This window comes from Carettochelys insculpta, chromosome 1, assembly GCF_033958435.1.
Source record: "Carettochelys insculpta isolate YL-2023 chromosome 1, ASM3395843v1, whole genome shotgun sequence".
NCBI lineage: Eukaryota > Metazoa > Chordata > Testudines > Carettochelyidae > Carettochelys > Carettochelys insculpta.
In genome coordinates, this window is record NC_134137.1 from 269,897,181 (window position 1) to 269,915,630 (window position 18,450).

General features: G+C 40.3%; 2 protein-coding genes across 3 annotated transcripts in view; one reads left to right on the top strand and one right to left on the bottom strand.

Annotated features, from left to right (window-relative positions):
- The window catches only part of MKRN1 (makorin ring finger protein 1), a 48,769-nt gene that overhangs the window by 16,995 nt on the left and 13,324 nt on the right, over positions 1-18,450 (top strand). For both annotated transcript variants that reach the window (XM_075007291.1, XM_075007282.1), the window contains exons 2-3: positions 14,307-14,435; positions 16,273-16,499. In XM_075007291.1, coding sequence (XP_074863392.1) covers positions 14,307-14,435; positions 16,273-16,499 — 356 coding nt within the window. The remainder of the gene's footprint in view (positions 1-14,306; positions 14,436-16,272; positions 16,500-18,450) is intronic.
- RAB19 (RAB19, member RAS oncogene family) overlaps positions 10,394-18,450 on the bottom strand; it is a 29,114-nt gene continuing 21,057 nt past the window's right edge. The window contains exon 4 of the transcript XR_012647224.1: positions 10,394-10,446. The gene's annotated coding sequence lies outside the window, so the exon portion shown is untranslated. The remainder of the gene's footprint in view (positions 10,447-18,450) is intronic.

Consider the following 18,450-nt stretch of genomic DNA (forward strand, 5'->3'; position numbering starts at 1 on the left):
TCAAAAAAGATGGTAGGAGGACCAAAAGAATGCCACGATGGCTAAAGAGCTGCCTAATGGAGGCAATTAGAGGCAAAAAGGCATCCTCTGAAATTCAGAAGTCAAACTCTGCCTTTATAATCACTAGTGATTCTGGGGTGCTGTACTAGAAGTTATGAGAGCTAACTTATGTGACTTTGGGCAGTTCTTTTAGTTGAATAATTTGAGAAGCAGTCACTGTGTTCTGACAATCAGAGTCCTGATCTTCTGAAGTGCTGTGCACTCACAACTATGTTTTAGTTTAGTAAAAGCCACAGGTCCTGAAAAGTATGTCCTAATGTCATAAAGTAGGCACCCAATTTAGAATATAACCTGTATTGGTCCAAGCTTACTATATGAAATGGGGATAGTGATACTTTTTTAAAAATTGATTGTTTTTAATAATAATACATGCCTACAAGTAGCACTGCAGCTAGTTTATTTGGTAATACTCAGTCTTGCATTTTAACACTACCGTTTGTCTTTACGTAAAGAAAGAGAAATGCTGGTATTCATTGTCTTGTGAAAAGTTGGTGAAGCAGAGGTTCGGCTCAGTAGGTGATAAGTATATGGATTGTAGCAGTGTGAACCAGTGTCCCTCTAACTGTTTCCATCCATGGGTGGAGTAAAGTTTATTTGCACCAAGGCATGCGTGGAAGTGTACCCCCAGTAGAAACAGATGCTGCTGACTGTGGGTGGTGTGGATGCTCTGCTATTCAGCCGGTTGGTACCTTAATCTCTGTTGGGATCAGTTTGCAGGGAACCCTGGAGTGAATACTTCTGTAGGTTGATAAGTGGGCATTTGGCTCCTACTGTCTGTCAAGATTCTTGTGTTTTATACAGTTGAAGCCACATATTCTGCTTGCTATAAATTTAGTTACTCTTCAGACATAAATTGTTCAAAAAATTGCAATTCTGTATGTAAAATCCATAATCATCATAATTAAATTGCTACTCTACCTTTTTTAGTAGACTCTCCTTATGTAAAAGGAGCACTGTATTCTGATCTGTATTTCTCAAGTTTACTGCATGGACATGAAAGCAAATAGAGAGACAGACTTCCTGAGAGTCCAGTGACCATCTTTTAGCTTCTCATTCAGACATCCAGGAAAGCTGGTGGTTGTGGAAGATAACTAGTCTTTATAATATGTTTTAGGACAGTTGAGTATTACTTTTATTTCCTTGATGAGATTTCCATACCCAGTACTTCAAAAGTTTAGGATGATTGCACTTGAAATGTTCTTTTTTCTTCTGATTTGTTTGAGTCGTGGTCTATGTGCTTAAAATGTAGCTTGACCTCACTACATTGCTCAGAAGTATGAAAAACCTGACACACCTGAATGCTGCTGTTTAGTCTGTCTACAGCCCTACTCTAGACACTGTTACTTTATAATAAGATAAGGAGATAGACTTCTCGTAGAGCTGGAAGGGACCTTGGGCAGTCATTGAATCCAGTCTCTTGCTCTCTGGGCAGGGCCAAGCACCATCCCTGACAGATTTCTTTTTTAAATCTATTTGCCCCAGACCGCTAAATGACTCCTCAAGGATTGAGCTCTCAACCCTGGGTTTAGCAAGCTAATGCTCAAACCACTGAGCTAGGCCTCCATGCTAAAAGTGCTTCCACTGATCATGTTAAATCCAGCTCCCTGAGTGGTATCAAGTGGGGGGAGAAAAACCTTTCTGTTAGCATAGGAAGTATCTGCACTATGGTGCCACAGCTGCATAATTTAAGATGTGCTGCTATAATGGAGACGGGTCTTAGGCAAATGGTGCAGACTTCCTTACTTTGTATTCTGAGGTACATCTCCAGCAATTTGGACACAATATTCAGGGCCTTCTCAGATGTAGTAGGAATACACTTGTCTTTACATGAAAATGTGTAACCATTACTAGATCACTTTTTATACCAGTGTTTGTTTTCCAAATGCTTGAATTTTTTAATTTGCCTCTGTTTCTTCACTCGCAACATCTAGCATTGGACATGTGAATTCAGTTTTAGTTAGTACTTCAATCATTTATTTAATTTGCTGATTTTTGTCTATATTGTAGGTGATAATACGAGGAAACCCATTTATTGGCTGGATGTACTCTAGAACAGAGTTTGTTAAACAATGTTTCATGGAACGCTGGTGTTCTGTGAACAACTCACAGGTGTGCCTCAAGCATCTGACGTTTTTTTTGGAATCATGGGATTCATGGAGTAGGATTTGCCATCAAAAATAAGTTGACAAAGATCCTATCGGAAGACTCTGTCCACATCAATGAATGTCTCTTGAATCTTGCCAAAAGCCAACAGGCAGCTGTCACCATTGCTTATGCACCAACTCTAGACACCAAAGATGACGTGAAGGAGAAGTTCCACATCCCCAGAGAAGACAAATTATTTTCTTGGGGGATTTCAATGCCAGACACGGACCTGTGGCAGAATACTGTTGGGAAAGGAGGAGTTGGCAACAGGAACTCCAGTGAAGTGCTTCTCCTTACGAAATGTGCAGAACATGATCTTGTCATCACAAACATCCTCTTACTCCAGAAAAACAAATTTAAGCCCGCATGGCAACATCCTTGATTGAAGTGCTGCCATAGACTATCAACAGAGAGGTATTAGTCTGTGTACTCCAACAAAACCAAACCGCAGAAATGTGGCACTTTAAAGACTAACAAAATGATTTTTTTGGATTTTGTTAGTCTTTAAAGTGCCACATTTCTGCTGTTTTGTTTTGTTGCCATAGACTATGTTATCATTGTGCTCAGAATCGGCGTATCATCTGTCTCTCACGTGCAACGACTAATGGTGATGACTGCTGGACCAATGACCACCTTATTCAATCCATAAGAGTGATTAGGATCATCCCCAAACAGAGAATCAGAGAAAACAGATCTGATGAAAGATCAACATACAAGGCTTGAAGGATCCCATCAGAAGAAGTGACTTCCAGATAATGCTCCAAAGTAAGCTGCTGACAGCACACCCTGAAGATGTGGAAGAACAATGGTGTCAGTTGAAAAATGCCACCGGAGTTTGTGGAGAAACCATTGGTTACAAGTTCAGGAAGTATCGGGACTGGTTTGATGAGAACAATGTGCAAATTAAATGCCTGAGGCAAAAAGGAAAGCCTTTAGGGCTTGGCAGACAACTGCACAATGAAGAAAGAAGTGCATGCCAAGGCAGAAGTCCAGAGTAAAACAAGGACTCTGAAAAACCAATGATGGACTGAGAAGGTGCAAGAACTCCAGCATCTTGCAGACGTCAGTGATGCAAGAAATTTCTTCAATGCTACTGAAGGCGTTTGTGGAACGAGAAACCATGGAATCAATCACCTGAGGTCAAAGGATGGTACCCAGCTCTTGAAAGACAGTGAAGCCATTGCTTCTCGCTGGAGGTAGCACTATAATGAGCTTTTGAACGGCCCCTCCACCATGGTCCTAGAATCCCTTGACCAAACCCTGAGCAACTGTCTAGGGATGATGTTGCAACATTTCCAACCTTGAGTGACGTCCAAGTTGCCATCAAAGCGATGAGGTGCAACAAGGCAACCAGACTAGATGGAATCTCCGCCAAAGTGTTCAAAGAAGGCAGGCCAAAGCTCAACAAACAATTCTATCTCCTGATTCTCAAGATCTGGGATAGGGAGTAGATGCCACAAGACTTCAGAGACACACTGCTCATCAGTCTCTTCAAGAAGGGTGACAGTTTGTACTGTGGAAACTTTCGTGGCATCTACCTCCTAGAATTGCAGGGAAGATCTTAGCTCAAACCCTTGCAAACCAACTCCTGCCACTCTCAGAGGAAATTCTCCAAGAATCCCAGTGTAGCTTCTGACCATTCCAAGGAACAACATACATGATCTTCACTGCCTGGCAACTGCAAGTAAAATGCTGTGAACAAAACATACATGAGTTTCATCAACCTGACCAAAGCATTCGACTCAATTATTCATAGCACCCTATAGACCATCCTATAAAAGATCATCTGCCCAAATAATTCATTGTCATCTTGAGGCTGCTTCATGACAACATGATTGCCACAGTACTGAGTAACAACGGATCCCAAAGGGACCTCTTTGAAGTCAAAACGAGAGTCAAGTAAGGCTGTGTCATTGCCCCATCGTCACTGTTCTGCATCTTCATCACTATGACCCTCCACCTTATTGATTGCAAGCTTCCAGATGTCCTGAAGATTGTTTGTTTGTTTGTTTGTTTGTTTGTTTGTAGAATGAATGTGAAGCTTTTCAATCTTGGGAGACTGAAAGCTAAAAACAAGACCTCCATGACCTTGATTATGGCGCTCCTATACATGGATGACTACGTGGTTGCTGCTCTTTCTCCCTCAGCCTGTCAGACCATCTTAAGTGGCTTTTCTGAAGCATTCGAGAATCTCGGCCTCACATCGAACGTCAAAGAGACCAAGGTGATCCACCAACTCTTACTGATGGGACAATCTCTTGTAACTCCTATTAACGTCAGTGGAGAACTGCTGGAAAATGTGGAGCACTTCCCATACCTTGGAAATAATCATCTTTCTGCTAAAGTCAACATTAAAGCGGAATCCAGCCATCTGAGCCATGCAAGCTAGCTCTGTTTTCACTCCCTTGAGACAAAGGATCTTTTGAGAACTGGGACATCTACCCAAAGACAAAGCTCCTTGTATAGAGTGCAGTGGTTTTTGCCAGTGCTATTGTACACGTGTGAAACATGGACAACATACAAGTATCATTTGAAGGCACTTAAACAGTATCATCAATGCTGCCTCAGGCGAATCCTAAATATCTCGTGGGAGGATAGGTGCACGAACACTGGGGTCCTGGAGGAGTTAAACATGACCAGCATTGAAGCCATTATCATTCACAACAACTTCATTGGACTGGTCACTTGGTTTGGATGCCTGATCAACGCTTCCCAAAACAGATTCTGTTTTCTGAATTGGAGGAAGGGCAGAGGAGCATTGGGGGTGAGCAGAAGCGATATGACATACTAAAGGCACACATAGAAAAGTGCAGCATTGCTGCTGACACTTGGGAGAACTTTGCCCACTGGAGAAGGGTAATCCTTGAGGGGGTGGTGCGATTTGAGATGTCCCGCCACAGTGCAGACGAGGAGAGGCAGAGAAGAAGAGCGTCAAAAACTGCTCCATGCGCCTCCAACAGCTACCAACACCTGCCCCTTCTGTGGTAAGATATGCAGCTCCAGAACTGGGCTGATCAGCTATCGATGGACTCACAAAGAAGAAGGTGACGTGAAGGCATCCTGCTTGTTATTGAGTGACCGCCTAGAGAGATACTGATGTTTATATTTTGTTGTTAAAACCAGACACAATATTATTTCTTCTTTGCTATTATACCTGATTAAATTATTTCATTTTTTTAAAAGAAAATTTTCCTTAGTGTTTTTCATTAAAAATATTATTTGGTGCTTCCATGGTCTCAAACTTTAAGAAACGCTGCTCTAGATTGTACTGTAAAACGATAGTTAAAGTAGGATTACAGCCAAGATTAAGAACAGAGAGCAAGCCATGGTAGTCCATATACTTTCAAAACAAAGAAGCAGTCCAGTAGCACTTTAAAGACTAACAAAATAATATCCTTTTTTTAGTCTTTAAAGTGCTCCCAGGCGCTTTTTTTCTGGATGAGGGGAGAGCAAACTCCTTACGCTGCGCTCCACTTTTTGTCCCTGTTATTAGCTGGGGCCCCCTGACCCGGAAGTGACATGCTGCACTCCCTTCACGATGGTAGCTGTGGGAGGCAGAAGAGACCAGTGAAGCTTCATTACCTAATATTTTGTTACTGTTTTAAGATGCTAGAGGAACTTTTTGTGATTGCCTAAGTAAAAGGTCGACAAATGAAACCTAAATGACAAGACTGGGGTTGATCTGAGTTCTTTGGGAACTGAGTGATTTGCTGAGAACAGGGGCTGGTGTTTGAAGAACTTGCCCCAGCTCTCCCAGGCAACCCTTAAAGCAGAAAATTCATGGTTAAAGAACCCACCCAACTAGTCCTCCAGCAGTCCCAAGTAGCTCCAGGCAGCCTTTTAAAGTTGAAGAAAAGATCAGCATAATTCCACTTTTTTTTTTTATTTAAAAAAAAAAAAAAAGTCTCTCTGGGAAGCTGCAACAAGGGGCTGTCCCAGTAAAACCTTACCCCCACTGAGCTTCCTCTGCATAACTCCCAGCTCCCGCTGGGAGATGCTGACAGTGTGGCTGATATTCCAGTGCTCCCATGGGACGGTGGACACTTAGGGGGCTGGAGTGGTGGCAGCTCAGGTCAGATGAGGCAGGGAGGCCCTGGGAGAGGCATCAGTGGCCACTGTGAGGCAGAGGGACCAGAAGTGATGCTGCTTCACTGGCAATGGCAGAGAATGCAGAGGCAGGGAGGCAGGCAGCGGGGCACATGAGCGCAGCACAGCTGTGCACAGAAGATATGGGGAGGCAACAGAGAGCCCCCATGGAAGGGGAGGACAATTGTGCTGCACCCCCTTCTGAAGTTTCATGTGCCTCCCAGTGTGTGCACCTCTGGCTTAGATGTCCAGTCTCATGTTTAAGCATGTGAGGCAAGTCATTTAATTTTTCTCTCTTTTCCTATCTGTGGTCTCCCAAATGGAGCTGCAGTGAAACACACCTGACTTCAAGGTCCTAAATACCCAGTAAGAATTGGAATAACTGGGGTATTTCAAAAATCAGATCAGATTAGAGTATTTTGTGTTCCTCTAGTTGTTTTTTACCCAGTTGATCAGGGATAATCTTTGTTCAATTCAGGATGACAAGAGGATTTTATCCCTAGAGTTTATCTGGGGCTTTTTAAAGAACCTGCACGTAGATTATTGTTAGTCTTCAGTCATTTGGTTTTTGAACACCCACTACTTTCACTTGGTATTTTGACATGTTTGGTTCAGATGTAAAACTACTTAGCTGTCAACTAAACCTCTTTTTCAGTAGGGTTACCGTATTTGACCTTTCAAAAAAGAGGACACCTTTGGGAGGGAGTGTATCTGTATCAGTATCTACCAACTCACATTATGTTAATGTAGTATAACACATTAATACAATGAAACAGAAAAGCAGTCATGTAGCACTTTGAAGACTTGTTTTGTTTTTTTAGGGTACAGACTAACACAGCTACCTCTCTGTTACTACATTAATACAGTGTGAGTTGGTAGCTACCAATACACATACCCTTCCTCTCAGGGGTGTCCTCTTTTTTTAATATGGTAGCCCTACTTTTTTCATCATTGTATGAGGTCTTTGTATGCCAAGATAAGCACTCAATTGTACCATGATTTCAAAACTCTAGTCACAAGAAACAGTGACTGGTACTCTGCACTCAAACAGAGCTGCAAAGTTTGAAAATTATATATTGCAATATAATAATCAGCATTCCCATGAGAAACTTAAGTGAAGATGAGCAAAAAGAGGTTCACTGATTATGTCCAATTCTAGCAGATTTTCACTCTTGGGTCTCTTTCCAAGTGTGAAGTCACTTGGGGAAACTTTCTTCTGCCCTGACATGTTAAGATTTGTTCCATGGAAAAGCAGGGGTAAGAAGTTCCAGCTAAAACTCAGGAAGAATGGAGATATTGGTACATGGATCTAAACAAAAAGTCAGAAAAACAAGGGCAACAACAATTGAAAATTCATATGCGTAGTCTTTCCTTGGAGAAGAGATGGGGCTTGTTTATTTTTTTATGCTTGTTTTACATTGCTGCAGGTATTTTGAAGTGTCTTCAGAATTTGTGACCAATGTGCTGTAAGAATATAGAAGCACCATCTTGTGACCGGTTTGGTTGCTAGAACCCCCTGGTGAATATCATTTGAAGTGCTGATACACCCCGAGCCCACCTTACTCCCCTCTTGGGTGCCCCTCAGCTTTGTTCTGTTGAGCCAGGCCCTCAGGCTGCTCTCATGCTGACACAGAGGTAGGTTCACAGTCCTCTCCAATATAATAGAGTATGGGAGTGGATCAGCTCTGGGGAGGCTCGACCAAAGGGACTTTCATCAGCACCCAGATGTGCAGCTTCTTTGGGACCTGAATCACAGATAAATCAGTCTTACTCTCTGAAGCTTAATACAAGGTAAACGTGTGTTCACCCTCTTCCTCAGGGTAAAGAGAGGATGATACACAAAATTCCCACCTCCCATGGTAACAGTTACCTGCACTGAGTTTAATAATGAACAAGTGATTTTATGAAGGGTAAAAAGTAGGACTTAAGTGTTCATAAGAGTAGCAGACAGACTAAAGTAAGTTACTAAACAAAATAACAGAACACACAGGCTAAGCTTATACGTTATACATACATACTAGTTATATTTAAAATCTCACCCTGACTTGGCTAATCAGCTTCTTTCAAAGATTGGAAAGCCTCCCAGTCTTGACTCAGTCTTCCCCCTCACTCCTCACTTTAATCCTTAGATATTTGCAGCAATCACCTTGGGTGGGGTCGCCAGGGAGAGCTGATGACCTGAATCATCTCATTCTTCATCTTTAAACAGGATTTGCATAAAACAGGTATCCTCTGTGTTCCATTTAAACCTTGTCTCGCTTTCAGTGGAAAAGTATAGCATCCAAGATGGTCCCAGCATCAGGTGATACGGTCATATGTTTCGCAGGAGCTTTTATGGTCCCTCCTCACAGGTTTGCAAGAAAAATAAATCTATTCACAGGTCACTGTTCTGTGCCATTAAATTCTTTGAGAATTACTAATGGCCCACACTCAGCATGACTACATTAGTAATATAAGTTTATATCTCATATTTCTAACTTCAAATACAAGAATGATACTTGAATACAAATGGGATATACACATTCAGCAGATACATCACATGACAAATTCTTAGAAAGGTTGTATCTCGCATAGAGCAGTGTTTCTTAAACTATGTTATGTGGAATACTGGTGTTCTGTGAACAGCTCTCAGGTGTGCCGTGAATGTTTGGGGAAAAATACACTGAGGGTACGTATTTTCTGTTATTAGAACCAGATACAGTGTTACTACTTCATTGCTATGATACCTGATTAAATTACTTCATTTTACTTTTGCTGCATATATTGCTGTTTGATTTTTTCCATCATCATCATCACCAACAACCATGGGCTCAGTGCCTGTTGGTGTCTGGTAGCTCTCACTGTTTCCTTCCATCTTTTCCTGTCCAGTGCAGGGTGGCTTAGTTTCTGTAGACTAACTCGGCACCAATCTACTCTATCATCTTACCTATTCTTTGTGGGGTCTGCCTCTCCTGTTCGAGCTGTCCGTTATGCCGAATACCAGGGTCTTGATTTTTCATTTGTCTGAATAGCTGCAACTTGCATTGTATAACCTTCTGCAGTAGGTTCTCTTTCAGCTGTATCTTCCCATATAATTCCTCGTTGGTGACCACCTGCATCCATCCTATTTTCAGGATCTTTCTATAACAACTTCTCTCGCACGCCAATGTTCTTCTCTTCGAATTTTTCATTATCATCTGTCTCCCATCCGTACAACATGCTGCTGAATACACACAATTTCAAGATGTTCATCTTCATTCCTAAGCTACTGGCTTTGCTTTTCCAGATCTTGTCCATCACCTTCAAACTTGCTCTTGCTTTCGCTCATCTAGTTGCTATTTCCTTCTCACAGTCTAGCTCATACGTTCTGTTGCTTCCCAGATGTGTGAACTGCTTTTCGTTCTGTAGTTCAATCCCATCTACACTGATCTTCCTTCCTGTTTCCTTATGTCCAAATACCATTGTTTTTATCAATGTTCATAATCGGTCCGTACCACTTCCCATCCTCATCTAGCACCTGCACCGTTTTCACTAGCTTCTCCCTCATCTTTCTCAGTGGTAACAATGTCCGTGAACCTCAAATTGTGAATTCTTATCCTGTGCACAGATATCCCTTCTACCTCTTCCTTTATCTTGTCCATCTCTCTCTCTAGATGCATGATGAAGGTACTCAGCAATATTGGATCTCCCTGTCTTGTACCTCTACTCATTCTAACCCAACTTCCCAGCTTCCCACACATTCTCACTGCTGCCTCGGCATTGTCACTGATATCCTTCAACAGCTGTATCAGTCTGCTGTCCCCTCCATACGACTTCAGCACTGCCCAAAGAATTTTCTGATCTATACTGTCAAACTAGTTTTTTTGGTCTGACAATTTTTCTTGAAAAAAATTTTCCTAAATGTTCTACATAAAAATATTTTGTGTGATGTTCCGTGGTGTCAAAAGTTTAAGAAAAACTGGCATAGAGCATATTGCAATTAAGTATATTTTCATAGAGCCTCTGGAGTGTCCCAGGCTCTTATCACTGTTTGATTCTTATCCTCATTTCTAAATAGGGTTTAAAGATAAGCCTGAAAGAGCTGTATACTTACATCTTCCATATTCCAAACTGTGCTGACATAAGACATGGCCACTATGTGACGTGCTCTCTCTTGTGGGATGAAATTACCATCTTCTGTGAACAAGAGAAAAGCATGGATAAAGTGGATGATTAAACTAAAAAAAAATTAATCAACTTTTTAAATTTAACTTTTTAAGATAAGTTACAATTAAGTCTCATCACAAACATGCTACTGTGGCTCTACTCTGTCCAGTCTACCTACTAGCTCTTGCTTCTTGAAAGTTCTGGGAGTTCAGTTTGTTTCTCAGCAGACTAATCAATAACCTGTGCAAAGAAAAACATAGGCTGGGTAGGATTGTTTTTGTTTTGTGCTTATGTGCTGGTGGACCTTAGCCAATCACAGCAGAGAAATTGGTTAAGACATTGTCTTAAAGACAGAGATTCCATATATAGTAAAGGACGGAGGCAGTACAGAGAGAAACAGTGGAGTGGACTGGAAAGAAAGAGAGAAGACACTCAGCACAAACACAGCTTACTATATTTTTCCCCACCTTCACTTTTGCCACAGGAAAAACTGTCATGGCTTCTGGCTGTAAGAGCGTCCCTATCTGGGAATATTTTTAAGAATTTTGTTCTGTGGGTGGAAAAGGAAAATGTGCCAGATGTAAACAGTGCAAAAAGATGATGCAGGGCCTCATTGCAAGAATGAAATAGCATAAGGGAAAAACTGCTTATTTGGAGAAAATTAAGCATATCACTGAGTGGATCAACTGGTTAGTAATTTAAGCAATTCACTTTGCAGTGCATCATTTTTCAAGACATTTTTTATGCTTTTTAGTATAAGTGTGATTTGATTAAATTCTCAGCTCTTTGCTGCGTTGCATATTACTAGGAAAAAGTTTTGTAGTTAATCCTGTGGCTTGTTTAATTAGTTAACTAGGTTTAGATTCTGTCACCTAAGTGTAGGGTACAGAAATCAGCAGTAAGAGAAATCTAGAGTTGCCACTTGCCACTGAGTGAAAACTACAAGAAGTCCTGCAGCAGCTTATAGACCAACAGATACATTGGAGCATAAGCTTTCTGGGGCAAAGACCCATTTTGTCAGATGCCACAGGACTTCTTGTTGTTTTTGTGATACGGATTAACCTCTGATACTTGCCACTGAGTGTTACTTTTGTATTTTGTATTACCTAATACATGCCCCTTATTGTGGAACATCGTGGCCACAGACCATTCACTATTTTACTTCAGCATAGCTCAGCTTTTCCAAAGGAACCCCATTGTATAAATGTCTTATCAATAAACAGATGTGCCAGTGAGTTCAGTGGGGCTTGCTCCAAAATTAAGTGTACTCTGGACACAGTCCTAGCTTTTTTGATGGCTTGATTTAGAGCACTGATTTTTTTTTTTTTTTTTTTTTTTTTTTTTTTTGTGATTTAAATCCATCCACCCTGCAAGGGATGACATTTAAAATCAAGTTCCAAAACAAATCTTTGGTATAAACCTCTGTAGAAGTTTGAGGCTTGGTCCTGCAAGATGCTGTATGATCCCAACTCCCATTGATTTTGTGGGAGTTGTGTGTGCTTAGCATCGCAGGCTTGGATGTTTCTGGCATAAGATGAATTCTGGTACATGAATGATTTTGGTGTTTAACATGGAGTTGTTGAAGAACACGCAGTTGCAGTTGTGCACCTTTCCTGGGAGCCTCTTTCAGTTGGACTCTCACCATTTCACGTTCCACTCTGGACTGAGTCCTGGCCATCCAAATTACTCAAGTTTAGAGTATACTTTCAGTTTTTGCCTCCATGTTCTGTTGTGTATCATGCAGGTTTTCTTAACAGCCCTTCTTATTAGGGGACAATAAAAAGACTAGCTCAAATGTGATCTTTGGGCTAATTTCCATTTGACACATCAGCAAAATCTCCCGCAGATCTTGACCACACACTTTCACATAACCTAGTTAAAAATTGAAAAGAAATCAAGAATTTCATGTTTTGCATCATGAGCCTAGTTCAGACCAAATGAATTAGCTCTCCATGAATGTGTAATTCCAACTGTTCAGAAACAGCTGTTTTTATAATGCAGATGTGTCACTAGAACTGCCTTAGAATTCAGGGGCATGCTAGGTAAAATGACTAAACTGATTGTTGATGAAGGATCATACAAGGATTCACTGCCACAAATCAGCTTGTACATCTTGATCTTGAGATAGTAGAATGGGGTAGGGAGAGAAAAAAAAAATTGTTACCTTGTTTTAAATTTACACCCTCTTGAGTGTTTCTGGTGATTTACTTTCTCAAAAGTATTGAAGATAATGAATTCAGTGTAGTTGTCAAGAGTTTTCTGCTAGCTAAATCTGAGAAGTGACGTTATTTACACCGCAGAAGTTTGAGTCACAATTTTTTCCTATTTAGTCTCTCAGGATGTTCTGTTTTTCTTATTGCTTCCAGATAAATTTTAAAGATTGTCTTTAATATAAATTGATAAATGGTCATTTTGAAATATGAACACTTACGTTATGACTTAATTTCTAGTATCTTGAATATGAATCTATGCTTATGACTGAAACTGTAAACACAATGTTATATCAAGCTGCCTCTCAGGAACATATGTAGGTGTAAGTCAGCACCATAGATGGTAATCTAAAATACGTGTAAAATAGTGATAGAGAGATAGCTGTGCTAGTCTGTATTCTGTCAAAACAAACTAGCAGTCATATAGCACTTTAAAGAGTAACAAAATAATTTATTATGTGATGCGCTTTCGTGGGACAGACTTAATGTATAAAGCATAGAGGTCCAAAAATTGTCATCAAGGCTGGCAAATCAGAAGAACAGAGGGACTCTGTGTGTGCGTGTGCGCATACTCTGTGGTTTATATATTGAGTCTGTTCTGGTAAGGCTATGATCTGAAGAAATGGGTCTGCCCCAGGAAAGCTCATCATGTAATAAATTATTTTGTTTAAAGTGCTACATGACTGCTGGTTTGTTTTGATTTCATACATGTAATGTGACTCTTATGCTGTCAGAACTTTGAATTTCCTGGCTTATGAATCTCAGAAACAATGTTTGATTTGAGTTTATTTGTGTTTTTAATTACAACCATGATATTCAGGCAATTTTTTTGTTCACGGTATTTTAGCTGACTCTGAATGTTATCTTTAAAGGTTTTATGAAGAGCTATAATAAGAATAGATAAGCGCAAACACATGCTCTCTAAATGGGTTAGGAAACTCAGTTTCTTGCAAGAAGCAGAATTTGCCTGGGTGTCTGAATTCACTGTTGGACCAAAACTAGTGCTGATTTCATGACACTTACAGACAGCAGAAACATACTATGAAGAAAGAGTACTTCTGCAAGTTTCCTTTTGGATACTGACTTTACTAGAGCAGCTTAGCACCTTTGGAAACTTTGCTGATGTGATCCTGTCAGTGACAGTACTGCAGAGACTGCATTATTAGTGATGGTGTTACTGCTGATTGAACAAACACTACTTTTCAGCCCCTCAGGGATACATTTTGGCTTTTCCCTGGCCCAGAGCCATCCCTGGACTTCTTTGATACTTCGGTCAAAGTGAGAGAATACTCTGTTACACTCCTCACAGGGTTGGTGTTCCAGTTTCCTCCTCCTGGGTTTTGCTACCCTTTGCACAAGAGTATTTGGGTAGCATGTGGCTTTTTTTGTCCTCTTGGTAGTTTAACCTTGCAATCTGGCAACATAATCTTACATTTAAAAGAACAACTCAGGTACATTTCAAATGGAGTACCTCTCACTATGATTTCCTATTAACCCTCCTCATTTACACTTTAATAGCCTTACAGTGGCCTGTGGTTCAAGAGCTCCTCTCCCCCTAATATTGATGTTCTTTCCAAATTGCTTTCTGTTTCATGTATGGTAACATATCTGATAATAAAATTCTGTCTATCAGCTTTCTTTCTTCCATTGATTCACTTCTGTAATCCTTTTGTCTTGCAGGTATTTCATGCATGGGGTTTGCAAGGAAGGGAACAACTGCCGTTACTCCCATGATCTTTCCACAAGTCAGTCTACTATGGTGTGCAGGTATTATCAGCGAGGATGCTGTGCTTACGGAGATCGTTGCCGGTAAGGAAATAATGTGGAATGCTGCTATTTTTGAAAGAGGAACTTTCACTCTCAAATTCCAATCTGGAAGACTCAGTTTGAATTTGAACAATATTTTCACAGTATTCCATTGAAACTGCTAAATTGTTTCAATAAGAATCTCTTCTTCACAGCCTACCTCCTCCTGTTTGCTGAGTCCTACAGTGATGTCTCAAATGTATTGCTTATTTCATGGCAGAAATAAACAGGCAAATGGAGGGAGGAGACCATTGTTCAGACACAAGCAGCATTCACATCTGGCACATGGGGTAACAATTGTATAATTGCGTATCGTTGTTGAAATCTAGGTGGTTATCAAACTGACAGGGCTGGTGAGATAATAAATTATACTTGGCAAGTGAATTATACTTGAGATAATGAATTATACTTGGCAAGTGTGTCATTGTCTTCAGAAGTAACTGATACCCCTTGTAGCGGTGCTTCTGATTTTACTCAGAGTTGTGTCACAAGCTCACTTCTCAACTTTGGAGGAACTTTCCAGGGAATATAGCTTTAAAGTGCAATGGTGAGGCATCTAAGTACTGTCTGTGCAAACAGAGGTGAACTTGCTTTTGCAAACTTAACTTTATTTGAAACGGAGGCCTATAGCTCTTCAACAAGAGGAGTGTCCATAGAAAGGATTTTGAAATTGTCTCAGTCAGGAATGGAGTTAGCAGGGCTAAACCATCATAAACTGAATACATTTCAAAGACTAGTGCTAGGTCTCTGAATCCTACATTTTATCAAATATTTATAAAATGATTTTGTGTATAGTAGCACACTGTAGAAACATTAATGTTATCAGAATAAACCTTAGTACAAAATCTAATCCTTTTTTCCCCTCTCTCATGGATAGTGGAATTACTATTACCTGGATCAATCACCAAAAGGCCATTTTTATACATGGGTGTACACCACTTAGTTGATATCAATTGGAAGATGTGCTTGGGTGTGAAGGCTTAAGATTCTCAATTGAAAGAGCAAGAGAACCATGCTAGGAGGCATGCTTGACTTCCCTTTGTAGAATATGGACAATTTACACAGAACTGGGACGACCTTCTCTAGTCAGAGTAACCAAGTACTTCTCTGCCTTTTGTGTTTTAGCAATTGTCTCTTCTCCATTGACTGAGTGTAAAAATTTTTGACAAGTATCTCTTAAAATATTAACAGAAAAATAAATCTCATACCTGAATTAAAGTAATTTTTAGACTGAGGAGCCTAAGGGCTGTCAAGACTTGGGCTCCTCAAGAAGCAACATTTTCAGTTTCATGGTGGATAGGGCATTAAGGTCTCTTATTAGTAAATAGTTACACCTGTGGCGTTCATCATGAACGTAAGGCCAGAGACGTTGGATGGGAATTGTGGAAGTGTATTAACTGGGTGAAAATTGCTGTTTGGTTTTTAATGTCTAAAATTAGACAGAAGGATATCCAAATGAAGCAAAAGGATGAAATAATGAGCCAGTAGGAAGTATTCAGTAATAGCATATCTTCATATACTTTGAAAGGGCCATCTTCAGGTATGAGTGAAATAAGATGTTATGAGAAGCACACAGGAGAATTTGTTGTGGATTGCTTCATCTCCTGCAAAATTACCAATCACCACGGTCCCCTTAAGCAGTGCTGGTAGCTTTTAAAATAAACTGTTCCTGTTTATGTGAAGAGTTACTCTCTAATTTTAGCTCTGGAATATCTAGGGTACCTTTGATACTATGCCTCAGTGACTCAGTCTTCCATATGAATCTTTTGTACAAGGCTAGTGTATGACTGATTTAGGAGTAACTTCTGACTGAGTTTACGTGCTTCATTTAATGTTTTAGATATGAACATACCAAGCCATTGAAGCGGGAAGAAGTGACTACTGTGAATCCAGCTGCAAAAACTTATCCTTCAGCATCTTCAGACCTCCCATCTCTCCCTGAAGCACTTGAAGCAAGCACTGGTGAGACTGAAGTTGAAGCTACAGATCTGGCAGCTACAGGAGCAGGTGCTGAAGACTGGGTGAATGCTGTAGAGTTTGTCCCTGGGCAACCATATTGTGGACGTGGTAAGCTGATCGTGGGATAACGGTAATTTTCTTTTGTGGGTTCACAGATTACATGCAGAGTGTGAACTACTTGTTCAATGTTTTGTTATCTAAAGACTTCTGTAATGAATGTGAGTGGTTGTGTTTTTTAAAGTGAAATAAATTCTTCATGAATTGTTTTCAGTTGATCCCCTTATTTTTAAGTTGGCTTGCATGCTCTTGGATGGGCAATACAATGATTCCACAGTGGTTACTGAGGTCAATGGCACACGTGTAGCACAGATCAATTGTTCTAGAACCTATAGTATGGACTTTCCCTGTGGTTCCTCAGTTCCCTTTTTTCCTCTGTTGTAAGTAGGTTTGAGAACCTTCTTAAGTTCGCTCTCTGTTCACTTAGAGAAGGGGTACATGCACAGTACATTTACAATTTTTAGTTGAAACATTTTTTTCCTAGTGTTTCTTTCCATACTTGACTTTTTTGTGGGACACTATGGAGGAAAATGGCAAGAAATTAGAGTTCAAGAGGCTGCCCCTTTTATTACCAAAGTATATCTTAACAGCAAATCTGTTGTCTGGTCTGCCTCAGAGGCTTCTTGTATTGTATTTATTCCCAGCCCAGGATGAAACAATTACTCTGATAATGCTTATTTAGAAGAAGTTTTAATGCCTGGTATATAGGATCTGTGATTCAGGGTGATTAAAAATGCTAAATAAGACCTTGGAGCATGACTAGCTATATTTATATTACACCATCATGGCAGGAGTTGAGTTATTACAGTTCTGAGGCCACATCTACACTAGTCTTTAAAGTTGATTTGTAGATACGCAATTCCAACTATGGCAATTGTATAGCTGGAATCAACTTACCTGGCCACCCTCACTGCATTTTGCCCATCAACCTCCCTTACTTCTCACGAGATTGAGGAGTACAGGGGTCAACTGTTGACCCTTGATAGTTTGATTTCATGCATCCCCACTAGGCATGCAAAATCGAACCCCAGAAGTTGAACCCGGTTAAGAGTCCATCTTCTGGAGAGTGAAGACATATCATGATGGTCTCACACCCATTCTGTTTGTGCAACAAGCCTTGATGTCCTCCTACCTTCATTCTGAGTGTGCCATTTACTCCTGCTGCTAGTGTGAAGAGGGAATAATTTCACAGTCAAGGCTCCAAGGAAAGGGCAAGACAATCATTTACAGGACGAATTCTGTTCTGAAGGTGTCAGAATTGGTGACTGTAGGTAATCATTTGGTCCTTATAACTTGGCTGTCCCAGTAGGTCCAAAAGCATAAAGATCTACATGTTTTTCCTTGCAGTTCTTATTTACAATAGTGGTATGTTCTGTTTTCACTGAAACAAAGGGGGACACAGTTCAAAATAAAAAAATCTTCTGCTTTGAAATTGTTTGCATACAGGATTGGAGGTCAGACCTGTGTTTTGATGTTTCTTCCTCTTTAGTGCCTTTAATGTTTATGAATGCTGTCTGTCCAACATTTTTTAACCTGCTCTGTCTTACTGAGGCTGGGTCCTCTCCATGCTGGGTCAGTGACCAATTTATGGAGACTCAGGGTCAACAGACCATGAGTCTAACAAAACTGAGAGGCGTTGCTAATATAGAGGAGGATACTTGAAGAACTGAGTGACTTTGAAGACTGAAGTAGTAGGAATTAAATAAAAATTAATAGTATAAAGTGCAGGGTCATTCACTTGGGGACTAAGGAACTTTTGCAATACTAAACTGGCGTGTCATCAGGTGAAAATGACTGTGATCTTGGAGCCATTTTGGATAGCTTTCTGAAAACATCCATCCAGTGTACAATGGCAGTCCAAAAAGAAAAAAGAAAAAGGCAAACAGAATATTGGGAATCGTTAAGAGAGGGATAGATCATATAACAGAAAATATCAATACTGTCTTTCTAAAAATCAATGGTATGCTCCCATCCTGAATACTGGGTGCCCATCTGGTTGCCT